This window comes from Gallus gallus, chromosome 34, assembly GCF_016699485.2.
Source record: "Gallus gallus isolate bGalGal1 chromosome 34, bGalGal1.mat.broiler.GRCg7b, whole genome shotgun sequence".
NCBI lineage: Eukaryota > Metazoa > Chordata > Aves > Galliformes > Phasianidae > Gallus > Gallus gallus.
In genome coordinates this window covers 1,483,424-1,494,569 of record NC_052565.1, presented here as the reverse complement: position 1 = coordinate 1,494,569, position 11,146 = coordinate 1,483,424, and the positions used below count along the sequence as shown (strand labels likewise).

General features: G+C 59.9%; 1 protein-coding gene across 2 annotated transcripts; it reads left to right on the top strand.

Moving 5' to 3' along the window:
* Positions 1–926: 926 nt before the first annotated feature.
* PAN2 (PAN2 poly(A) specific ribonuclease subunit) lies at positions 927–11,118 on the top strand. 2 transcript variants are annotated; one of them, XM_015300272.4, is made up of 26 exons: positions 927–1,000; positions 1,628–1,928; positions 2,389–2,558; positions 2,752–2,872; positions 2,953–3,030; positions 3,155–3,422; positions 3,596–3,938; positions 4,195–4,291; positions 4,646–4,765; positions 4,859–4,978; positions 5,050–5,178; positions 5,334–5,533; positions 5,819–5,961; positions 6,283–6,389; positions 6,854–6,952; positions 7,438–7,514; positions 7,991–8,132; positions 8,410–8,547; positions 9,167–9,226; positions 9,353–9,443; positions 9,522–9,679; positions 9,774–9,917; positions 10,096–10,275; positions 10,397–10,490; positions 10,602–10,799; positions 10,880–11,118. In XM_015300272.4, the coding sequence occupies exons 2-26, from the start codon at positions 1,647–1,649 to the stop codon at positions 10,912–10,914; spliced, it is 3,594 nt and encodes a 1,197-aa protein (XP_015155758.1). In that variant the 5' UTR covers positions 927–1,000; positions 1,628–1,646; the 3' UTR covers positions 10,915–11,118. The 2 variants fall into 2 exon arrangements, with proteins under 2 accessions (XP_015155758.1, NP_001012972.1); NM_001012954.3 differs by having other exon boundaries at positions 927–1,257.
* Positions 11,119–11,146: the final 28 nt, after the last annotated feature.

Genomic DNA, 11,146 nt, shown 5'->3' with positions numbered 1-11,146 from the left:
TTCCGCACACTGCAGGGCGGGGCGGGGCGGGTCCGCAGGTGTCCCGCACTGCTTCCCCGGTGCCACCGGGGAAACTGCTGCGGCGGTCTCGGCGCTGCGCCGCTCCCCGCTGCCTCGGGACAGCCGGCTGCTCCCCCCCGCCCCCCGTTTCCCCCGCGTTGCACGCGGCTCCGCAATCGCGGCGGTCCCGACAGGGCGGCTCTTGCGCTTCCCGGTCCCCGCCCGGAGGGGCTGCCCCCGGCCTTCCCCGGGCACGGCCCCCCCCCCCGCCCCGCCGGGCTGCGCCCTCGCCGCGGACCGACCCCAGGGCTCAGCGGCTGTCTGACACTCCGCACCCCACCGGGACCCCCACCGGCGGCACCGCGTCCTGAGCTCCGGTTCGGGGATGGGGTCCGTGCTCCCCGGTCTCCACCGCCCCCCCGGTTCCCCTCCGCTGAGCTCCGCGGGAGCGTCCCCGTCCCGGGAGCTCCAGCGCGGCCGCGGGGCTCCGGAGGGCGAGGAAAGCGGTGCGGCACCGTTGAGCGTGAGAAGAGCTCCGTGGTCACGGACCGGGAATACCGGGAGAGGACAGCGTTGGACGCAGCAAGACAGTGTGACACCGGGGGACACTGCAGGGGCCGTCGGGGGGGGCCGGGGCCGTACTACGTGAAACACTCGGGGCTCCATGGGGGGGTCCCGGAGCCCCACGCCCGGCCGCTGTTCTGCGTGGGAGCACGACACTGCTCGAACCACCGCTCCCGCACCGCGAACCGCCATCCGCAGCTTTCTGTCCCCTCCGCCGCACCGTCCGGCACGACGCGCGCCGCGCCGCTTGGTCCCGCCTCACTCAGGTGCTGATTGGCCAGCGCACGCGACTCAGCTCTGCCATTGGCTCGCCGGCCCCTTGATCGGGCCGGCTTCCGGTCCGGACGGCGGGGGGCGCGGTTGCCATAGCGACGTGAGGAGGGGCGCAGCGGGACGGGCCGGGTCGCTCCCGGCGGGCTCCGCCCGGGGCCGCTCGGTAACGGCAGCGCGCGGCGCCTCCGCGTGACGGCCGCCGCCGCCGCTCCCGCCGTGCGGGGCGGCGTGGGATCCTTGGCCGGAGCGCGGGGGGTTGTGGGTAACGCTCCCGGTTGGGAGCTCTGCGGAGAGCGCCGGGCCGGGCCCGGGCCCACCGTGCTGGGCTAGGCCTACCCGGGCGTGCCTCACAGCCAACGGCCGCGGGTCTGCGGGAGCCGATACCGCCCGTCCGCCCCGCGCCGGCCGCAGAGATAAGGGGTGCGGGGTTGGCGCGGGGCCCTCCCGCTCGGGGCGGCTCTGAGGGTGGAGGTGCGGGGAGGCCGCGCCCGCGGCTGTGGGAGCCCCGGGAGAGGGGCGGGGGTCCGCCTCCCTGCAGGCGCGGGGCGGAGGGACGGTGGGCTCCGGCCTCACAGCTGTGACGCGGCGCTGAGTGCGTCCCTGGGAGGGACTTTACGGTGCTGCCGCGGTGCCGCCCGTGAGCACGGCCCGGAGAGGTGCACCTTCTGCTCGGCGGAGATTCCAGCGCCTTTCCATCGGCCCTACAGTCAGCGGCCCTGTGCGGTGTTTCTAAGAATCGCGGCCCTTGGTGTTTCTGACTGACCAACTTAGTTCCTTTTCTGTTCCAAAGGGAGACGTTGGTTTTCACCATGAATTTTGAAGGTCTCGACCCCTCCCTTGCTGAGTATGCTCCCACGCTGCACCCGGCGCTGGATCCCGTCCTGGACCCCCACCTCAACCCCAGCCTGCTGCAGAACGTGGAGCTGGATCCCGAGGGGGTGCCCTTAGAGGGCATTGCGGTGCCAGAGTCTGTGCACATCGTGGAGGGCATGTACAGTGAGCTGCACACCGCCGTCTCCGAAGTGGGCGTGCCCGTCTCTGTCTCCCATTTTGACCTCCATGAAGAAATGCTGTGGGTTGGGAACCATGGGGTAGGTGCCTCGGGGTGGCTGCAGCCCCACATTTGTGTGCTCCAACCTGCTGGAGGCAAACTGGTTGTGAATGGAGCGCCGGCGTGGAGATGGGTCTGAGCTGGAAATGCCGGCTTGGAACTGGGAATTGAGCCACGTAGATGCAGAGAGCTGGGAGTGGATGACGTGTCCTGGAGCATGGGAAATACTCAGCCTTGTTTGTCTGCCAAAGAGCCTCCAGGTGCTACAGCCCTGACCTCTTGGGCTGGTGGAGCTTTTGGTTCTTTTCTCATATCTTCTGAAAAAAGGAAAGAAAGTCTGAACAAGCTCTTATGGTTCTGTTGATACAGAGAGGCAGGAATCCCTTCTCTAAGTGGCTGAGGCAGCAAGGCAGCCTGCCTCGACCCGACTGCTACAGAGTAGAGCAGTGCTTGCCTGTGTTGTACCCAGGGTCTTGATGATCCTGTCCTGCTGCTTTTAGGGCCACGCCACCTCATTCTTTGGCCCAACGCTGGAGCGTTACTCCTCCTTCCAAGTGAACAGCAGCGACGACATCCGGCAGATCCAGAGCCTGGAGAGTGGGGTCCTTTTCCTGACCAAAACCAACCTGAAGTGCATGTCACGAGGAGGCCTCATCATATTTGACTACCTGTGAGTGCTTTGCCCTGGCAGCTGGGAACAAGGGAATGGTCACAGTGCGTTTGTGGGAGGAGAAGTTCTCCGCTCCCTTCCTGCGGTGTAAAAGCTCAGTATGGGAGAAGAAGAAGGGCAGGATCGCAGACTCCTTCCCTGCTCTGCCCCAGAGCTCAGTGGGAGTGCAAGGGCTGCCCTCTCTCCTCTGCAGCATGGATGAGGCCGAGGACATGCACAGCCTCCTGCTGACAGACAGCAGCACTCTGCTGGTTGGCGGACTGCAGAACCACGTGATTGAGATAGACCTCAACACCGTGCAGGAGACACAGAAGGTACCGCCGGGTACCCGGCCTGTGACACTGCATCCCGTGGGTGCTTTGGTGCTCATCCTGCTGCTCTGTGTCCTTCCCAGTACACCGTGGAGGTACCTGGCATCACCATCATGAGGCAATCAAACCGCTTCTTTTTCTGTGGTCACACCTCAGGGAAGGTAACCCCATCGTGCCCATCAGCCCTCCTGACGCCCAGGTTCCCCCCAGGGTACCCTGGGGTCAACGTCCAACTTTTCCCAGAGCTCAGAGGGCTCCCGTCTCACCCCTGTCTTACCCTCCCAGGTCTCCTTGAGGGATCTGCGCACGTTTGTGGTGGAACACGAGTTTGATGCCTACTCAGGCAGCTTGTCTGACTTTGACGTCCACGGGAACCTGCTGGTGACCTGCGGCTTCTCCAGCCGGATGAACGGCCTGGCCTGCGACCGCTTCCTGAAGGTGTACGACCTGCGCATGATGAGAGCCACCACCCCTCTGCAGGTCCACATCGACCCCTTCTTCCTCCGCTTCATCCCCACCTACACCTCCCGCCTGGCCATCATCTCCCAGACAGGTGGGGAAGCCGCCTTTCCCGTGGGTCGGCGTTGAGTCGCAGTGGGGCAGAGCTGGTGGAGTGCTTGGTCTGTGCCCAGCTGGCTCAACCTGCCCCCATCAGCGAGGGCTGTGCTAAGAGTGCAGCGTGCTGCTCTGCTCTCCTGCCCCTCACCCTGTGCTTCCCTCCCACAGGTCAGTGCCAGTTCTGTGAGCCCACCGGCCTCGCCAACCCGGCCGACATCTTCCATGTGAACACTGTGGGGCCTCTGATCATGACCTTTGACGTCTCGGCCAGCAAGCAGGCCCTGGCATTTGGTGACTCTGAAGGCTGTGTGCACCTCTGGGCCGATTCCCCAGAGGTCACCTTCAACACCTACTCCCGAGAGACAGACTTTGCTCTGCCCTGCATTGTCGACACGCTGCCACACTTGGACTGGAATCAGGACCTCGTGCCGCTCTCGCTCATCCCTGTGCCGCTGACCAGTGAGACCCTGCTGTCAGACTGGCCTGCTGCCAACTCAGCCCCGGCACCCCGGTAATCTGCAAGTCTCTCCCAGTGAAAGCTAGTGTGGAGAAAATCCTCTCCTGTTCAGGGCTGGGGGCAGCCGGGCATTGTGTTGGTCCGGTATATTATTGTGGCTGAAAAATGAATACTGAGTTTCTGGGGGGAATGATTTAACGAGAAGGAGGCCTTGTGACCCACTGGTGGGTCCCTGAGCACATCCAGCAGGGCACTCCATTAAGCAGTGCTGCCAAACAGAGCAACTTCTGAGTCACAGTGTGTTTTGTAGGCGAGCTCCTCCAGTAGATCCCGAGATTCTGCGCACCATGAAGAAAGTGGGGTTCATTGGCTACGCTCCAAACCCAAGGACCAAACTCCGCAACCAGGTATGAGCTCTCAGGGGGACACTGTGCACGGTCCTGTTGACAACTCGATCTGTGGCAGGGAAGGTTTGAGCTGTTTGGTCTGCAGGTTTGTGGACATGGCATGTCCCTGCCCTTGGGAAAACACTGCTGCGTTTCGCCCTTGCCCGCAGCACCGCTGTAGTTTCCCCACAGTGATAAGTCCCTTGTAAGAAGGAAGGTGTGGAGGACTCGTGCAGGTTAAGGGAGGGCCCCGCTCCTTTCTGGTTTATTCCTTTGCTCATATGGGGAGGCAGGAAAGCCCAGGAGCTGCTCGTTTCAGTTCGTGGTGCTTCACCTCAGGATTCAGCTGCTCTTCCCTTCTTTTCTCCCTCCCAGATCCCCTATCGGTTAAAAGAGGCAGACAATGAGTTCGACAGCTTCAGCCAAGTTCCCGAGTCCCCCATCGGGCGGGAGGAGGAGCCTCACCTCTACATGGTGGCCAAGAAGTACAGGAAGGTAACCTTTGAAGGACCCACGCGGGCTCAAGCACCAGCTTACATCTCCATGGGGAGACCCTGCATTTGTTTGACATGCTGCATCTCTCCTCAGGTCACAATCAAATACTCCAAACTGGGGCTGGAAGATTTTGATTTCAAGCATTATAACAAGACTCTGTTTGCAGGCCTGGAGCCCCATATCCCCAATGCCTACTGCAACTGCATGATCCAGGTGGGAGATGCCCAGCCCTGCCTTGGCCATCGCAGCCGCAGGAGCACTCCTGATGTCTCTGTCTCTGCTAGGTGCTGTATTTTTTGGAGCCTGTCCGCTGCCTGGTCCAGAACCACCTGTGCCAGAAGGAGTTCTGCCTGGGCTGTGAGCTAGGCTTACTCTTCCACATGCTGGATCTGTCCCGAGGAGACCCCTGCCAGGTCAGTGGCAAGCCCAGACAATGTGAGGCAAGAGTAATGTGGGTAAGAGATCACAGAGGAGCAGGGTGGTGCTGTGTCCTGAAGAGATGGCATCAGACAGATGGAAACTCCTGTCATTTGATGGCTGTGACATACCACTCTTGCTCCATCCCCAGGGAAGCAACTTCTTGCGGGCTTTCCGCACGATCCCAGAGGCTTCAGCACTGGGGCTGATCCTGGCTGACTCAGACGAAGCCACAGGGAAAGTGAACCTGGGGAGGCTGATTCAGAGCTGGAACCGTTTCATCCTTACCCAGCTGCACCAGGAGACCCAGGAGCAGGAGGGACCACAGGCGTATCGGGGGGCTGGCAGCAGGTAACTCCCTGGTCTGTGGGAAGGACAGAGTAAATGAGTCAGGGAGAGGGTCTGGCTCCCAGAAGCCCCATCTGTCCCTCAGGAAGGGGGGTCTGCATGGGGACATACATAACTGCAACTGTCCCTGTAGTGGGATTTGAACCTCTGTCGCTTCTGAGCCTAGACCTGTGTGCAGAGATGCATGGAACCCCAGTGCTTGGCCCGCTGTACCACCCATCCCTGCTCAGCAGGGATTTTTGGGGTCCTGCTAACCCGAGTGCTCCTGTTTTTTTTTTTTCTTTCCAGCACCTTTGGGTCCTCGGGGGATTCGGTTATCGGGCAGCTGTTCAGCTGTGAGGTGGAGAACTGTAGCATGTGCCGCTGTGGAAAGGAAACCGTCCGCGTGTCCTCCACGCTGCTCTTCACCCTTTCCTACCCTGAGAGTGCTGGTAACCCACGGGGGTGGGCAGGGCTTGCAGGTTTCACCCCACTGCCTTTCCCTTGGGGCAGGACAGCTAAGTGGGGGGGTTTGCTATCTGTATGGGTGAGCTGTGGGTTTTTTTTGAGGTGACAGACACCTGAGGAACTCCTGCAGCTATCTGTCCCGGGCTGCAGCAGGCCCAGCAGTTGAGCTTTGGGATGCAGGAAGGCAGATTTGGGAGTTGACCTTCTCCCTGGTGGTTGTGAGGAAAACCCCAGAGGTCTGGCTGAGCTAAATCGGTAAAGACGTGTATGTTGAAAGGTGACGTTATCGTCCTTTCTCCCTTCAGAAAAACCAGTCAAAGACTATGAGTTTGCCCAAATTTTAAAGAGAAGCATCTGCTTGGAGCAGAACACGCAGGCCTGGTGTGAGAACTGTGAGAAGTACCAGCCCACGGTGAGCCAGAGGGGGAGCTGCAGGCTGGGGAGTGTGGGAAAGGGGGCGTGAGTGCCTCAGGCTGAGCAGGGGTAGTTTCTCCATCAGTCAGCAGGGAACCCTCTGAGTGGATGCAGGGGATTCAGTTCCTCACCTGGTCTGTGAGCTGGTGTGGTGCAGGGTATTCCGTGGCCTGATGGGGCTGCACAGTGCTGGAATGTGGGTCATGAGGATGCCATCTGAAGCCCCCAGGGTAGGGGGAAGCTCCCGGGAGCCAAACACACCTGTTCTGATGCAGCCTCTGGGGGTGTGGGAGTCTGCTTCCTGCCTCAGTTTCCCTTACAGCACACCCTGTGCCTACCAGGCAGTGTGGGGGCAGCACAGACTTTGGAAGAGGGAAAAGGATGGCATGTGCTACATCCAGTTCTGAGCCTTTCCTGGGGCTCTTGGTGCTGCCTTCCTTCCATCTCCCACTCTTTCTACAGGTCCAGACCCGGAATATCCGCTGCCTGCCAGATGTCCTGGTCATTAACTGTGAGGTGAACAGCTCCAAGGAAGCAGATTTCTGGAAGACACAGGCTGAGGTGGGGGACACACTTTGGGGCAGAAGCAGGCTTGTCCTCCCTGGCACACGGGGTTTGCTGCGTGTCCCATTCTTCGGAAGTGTTTTCGCTGTGATCTTGCTGTTTCTAACAGTCTCTTGCTCTCCACCCAAGCATCACCATACTTTGTCTGCAGAGGACTTGTTGGTGTTTGGTCATGCACGCAGCATGAGCCGTGCATTTGGAGTTGGAAAAGACAAGATCTCCTGCCATGACAAAGCTGACAGGACTTCAGTAGAGTCACGCTTTCATTCCCCCAACCCCCTAGGAGCAACGAGGCAGTGCCTGCTTCCCCGAGTACAAGCACAGCAGAGCTGGTGGACGGCTGGGTTTCCCTTGCTGTCTTTTTCCCTGTCACTGACTTTACAGTCTCTGTCTTTTCCTTGCTGCTGGCCTGGCTGTCACCCACGTGTTCCCGAGCCCTGCCTGTCACTCCGTGCTGACACTTCCCTGTGTTTCGTTGTCAGTATGCCTTTCAGAGAGCCCTGATGAAGAGAGGAGGCTTTGAGATCACCAAAGGCAAAGAAATCTCTCTTGGAGATTGGTAGGTAACTGTTCCTGGGGTGGCAGCTCTAGCTGAGCAGCGATGCCTTCTGGATTGCTCCAGAATTCAGGGCCATTTCTCATTTAATAATCATTCCATCATCTACCTGCCTGTGCTTCCTTGTGAACCCTAAACTGGAACGGTCTCACTGCTGCTCTGAGACTGACCTTGCGTAGATGCTCAGATACCCTTGTAATCCACAAGGGTTGTTTGCATACCCTTGTGATCCACTTTCAAGCACTCGCTCTCTATTGTCCATCCCCTTTCAGACTGACAAAAGGTCTAGGCCCAGCTATCAGCCCTTTTTGGTTGACATTAGCTTTTCCAGGGCTCTTATCTAGGCAGCTGCAGAGGAAGGTTTATGAAGGAGCTGGCTGACGGATGGGTTGGGTGGTCCGGATCCTGCCCTGGAGAATCTGACTGAGGCTGCATCTCATGACTGCTTCCAGCTCTGCCTTCTGTGATTCTCCTTGCAGGAAGGAACTGGGAAACCCCGAGGTGGGGCATTCGTATCCTTCTGTGGAGGAACTGAAGAACATTTGGATCCCCCACGCCATCAAGATGAGGCTGACCAAGAATAAGGAGCTAGATGTGTGCAACTGGAGCGAAAGCGATGAGGTAAAGTCTGATGACATCCCTGTGGGACTGCGTGGTTGTGTGCACGTGGGACTGCAGGAACAGAACTGCTTTAGAACCACTTTCAGCTGAGTGGATGTGGGTGAGAGATAAAGGGACCATCTTGGAGACGCTTTGAGTGAGCTCTGTCCCTCAGGCATGGCCAGCCTGGAAAACTCTGCATGTCTGAGCTCTGGGGTTTGGGATGGAGATCTGGGAGCTGCCTTGAAGGCAGGTCAGGGGCTCAGACATTTTCCTTTGGGGCTGCTTCCTCCCCCAGCTGAGTCCAAATGATGACCCCGAGTCGGTGTATGTCTACGATCTCATGGCCACAGTTGTCCACATCCTGGATTCCCGCACAGGGGGCAGCCTGGTGGGTCACATCAAAGTGGGAGAGACCTACCACCAAAGGAAGGAGGTGAGGTGCCCCTCGGGACTGGTGCTCTCCTGCCTTGCCCAGGAGTTTTTGCTCAGAGCTCGTTCAGGAATCGGGCTGTCCGATTGAACCATTCGCAGCACTTTTGCTCTCTTAGTAAAGTATTGAGTGTGATTTATCGGATGTGCCAGGCAGCCTTCAACAGGTGAGTGATTCTCAGGCACCCTATGGGGAGGAAAGGGCTGGAGAAGCTCTCTTCCCACTGTTACTGGGCTAGTTCCTCCTGGGTCACAGGCACATTGCCAGCCTGCGCTTGTGGTTCCAGGTAGAGACTGTGACTTCATCTCCCTTCCAGAGGAAGCGGGGTTGGTCTGGGCAGTCCTTTTGTTTGGTGGAGATGCTCAAACCAGGAGTTCCCAGAGTGTGTCAAGACTGCATCCCTGCCTGTTGTTTGTTGCATCTTGGTGGAGTGCCCGTCCAACCCCAGAGCTTCGTGTACTCTTGTCACCACCCAGGCCAGCAGGGATTTCCCCACAGTGTCCCAGGAAGGAAGGGAGTTCCCACATGGCACAGTCACACCCCTCTCCCAGTAGCTGGGTAGAGGAGTCATTGCAGTTGCCTAGGGGGGGCTCTAATGCAGTATCTCTGCCTCTCTCTGCAGGGAGTCACGCACCAGCAGTGGTATCTCTTCAACGACTTCCTCATTGAGCCTGTGGATAAGGTGGGCGCCTGTGGCCGCTGGTGAGGGAGCCCAGCAGGTCCTCCCCTGGTGCTGAGCCGTGGGGTTTGGGGATTCGTGCTGTATGTGGGAGCACTCTGCCATATCCCTGTCCCTCCCTCCCTGCAGTGTGAGGCGGTGCAGTTTGACATGAGCTGGAAGGTGCCAGCTATCCTGTACTATGCCCGGAGGAACCTCAACTCCAAGTACAACCTCGTCAGTGAGTGTCTGAGCAGAAGCGGCTGTTTGGGGGCAAGCTGTCTGCTCCCAGCTCATCCCCCATCCCCTTTTCCTGCAGTCAAGAACCCAATTGAAGCCAGCGTACTGCTGGCAGAGGCCTCTCTGGCTCGCAAGCAGCGCAAGTGCCATGCCACCTTCATCCCCCTCATGCTGAGTGAGATGCCGCAGGCGGGCGACCTGGTGGGGCTGGATGCTGAGTTCGTCACGCTGAATGAGGTCAGGCAGTGGGGGACGGGGTGCTGTGGTTGTGCCAGGTCACACGGGGCTGCAGGAGCTGTCTGTCCCTGAGCTCTCCTCTTGTCTGTTGCAGGAGGAGGCTGAGCTGCGCAGCGATGGGACCAAATCTACCATCAAGCCCAGCCAGATGTCGGTGGCCAGGATCACGTGTGTGCGGGGTCAGGGTCCTAATGAGGGTGTCCCCTTCATTGATGACTACATCTCCACCCAAGAGCAGGTATGGTGCCCCCGGTGGCTTTGTGCAGGGGTGGCACAGCCTGTCTGCCTGCTGGAGATTATATTACCTGGGATAATGGCAGCACCCTCCCTGGGACGCCGGGAGGAACAGGGAGGGTACAAATCCCGTGGGTGCCCCTACCTGTCCCAGCCTGGCACCACGTGCTCTGTCCCCACAGGTGGTGGATTACCTGACGCAGTACTCGGGGATCAAACCTGGAGACTTGGATGCCAAGATCTCCTCTAAGCACCTCACCACTCTCAAATCCACCTACCTGAAGCTGCGCTTCCTCATCGATGTGGGTGTCAAGTTTGTGGGCCACGGGCTGCAGAAGGATTTCCGTGTCATCAACCTCATGGTGAGAGCGTTGAGCCCCATCCTTGGAGACCCACAATGGGTGGGGTGGGGTGAGGTGGGGGGCCCACAGCAACCCCTGCATGTGGAACTGTGCACCGCCAGCAGCAGCCTCTGCCTTCCAGGTGCCCAAGGACCAGGTGATCGACACCGTGTACCTGTTCCACATCCCAAGGAAGAGAATGATTTCCCTGCGCTTCCTCGCCTGGTACTTCCTGGGTTAGTGTCTGCATCCTGCCATCCAGAGGGGGCTGAGAGCGGCTCCCCCGGGGCTTCTCTCCCAATGGGACCACATGGGGAGCCCCGCTCTGACCCGGGCTTCCCCTACAGACCTGAAGATCCAAGGTGAGACCCACGACAGCATCGAGGACGCGCGCACGGCGCTGCAGCTGTACCGCAAATACCTGGAGCTGAGTCAGGGCGGCAGCGAGCCTGACGACTTCCGCAAGGTGCTGAAGGCTCTCTATGAGAAGGGCCGCAAGCTGGACTGGAAGGTGCCCGAGCCAGACAGCCAGAGCAGCCCCAAGCGTAAGCACTGGGACCCCAACCCCCTGCCCCCCCTCCCCCCCCCCCATTCTGCACCCCCTGACTCCACGCTATCTCCGCAGATGGGGCCGTGTTCCCCCCCGTGCTGGCGCTGTGATGGGAACGAAGAACATTTGGGACTGGAACCAGCAGTGGGGCTGCCCGGGGCTCAGCACTGCCTCGGGGCACGTGGCCCCGCACTCCCCCGCCGGTACCGGGAGGGGCCGCCCGTGCCCGGCAGTACCGCGGCAGCAGTACTGTCCGTGTTGTCCGCCCGCCGGTTCGGGCGCACCCATAAAGCCGCCTCGGAGCTCCCCTCGAACCGCCGCTTCTTTTGCTGCGGGACCGGG

Bases quoted from the DNA above. Each gene is read 5' to 3' on its own strand.
- PAN2 (XM_015300272.4), top strand. From the start codon at position 1,647: ATGAATTTTGAAGGTCTCGACCCCTCCCTTGCTGAGTATGCTCCCACG. The intron at 4,292-4,645 runs GTATGAGCTCTC...TCTCCCTCCCAG, and splicing joins GGACCAAACTCCGCAACCAG to ATCCCCTATCGGTTAAAAGA. The intron at 4,766-4,858 runs GTAACCTTTGAA...ATCTCTCCTCAG, and splicing joins TGGCCAAGAAGTACAGGAAG to GTCACAATCAAATACTCCAA.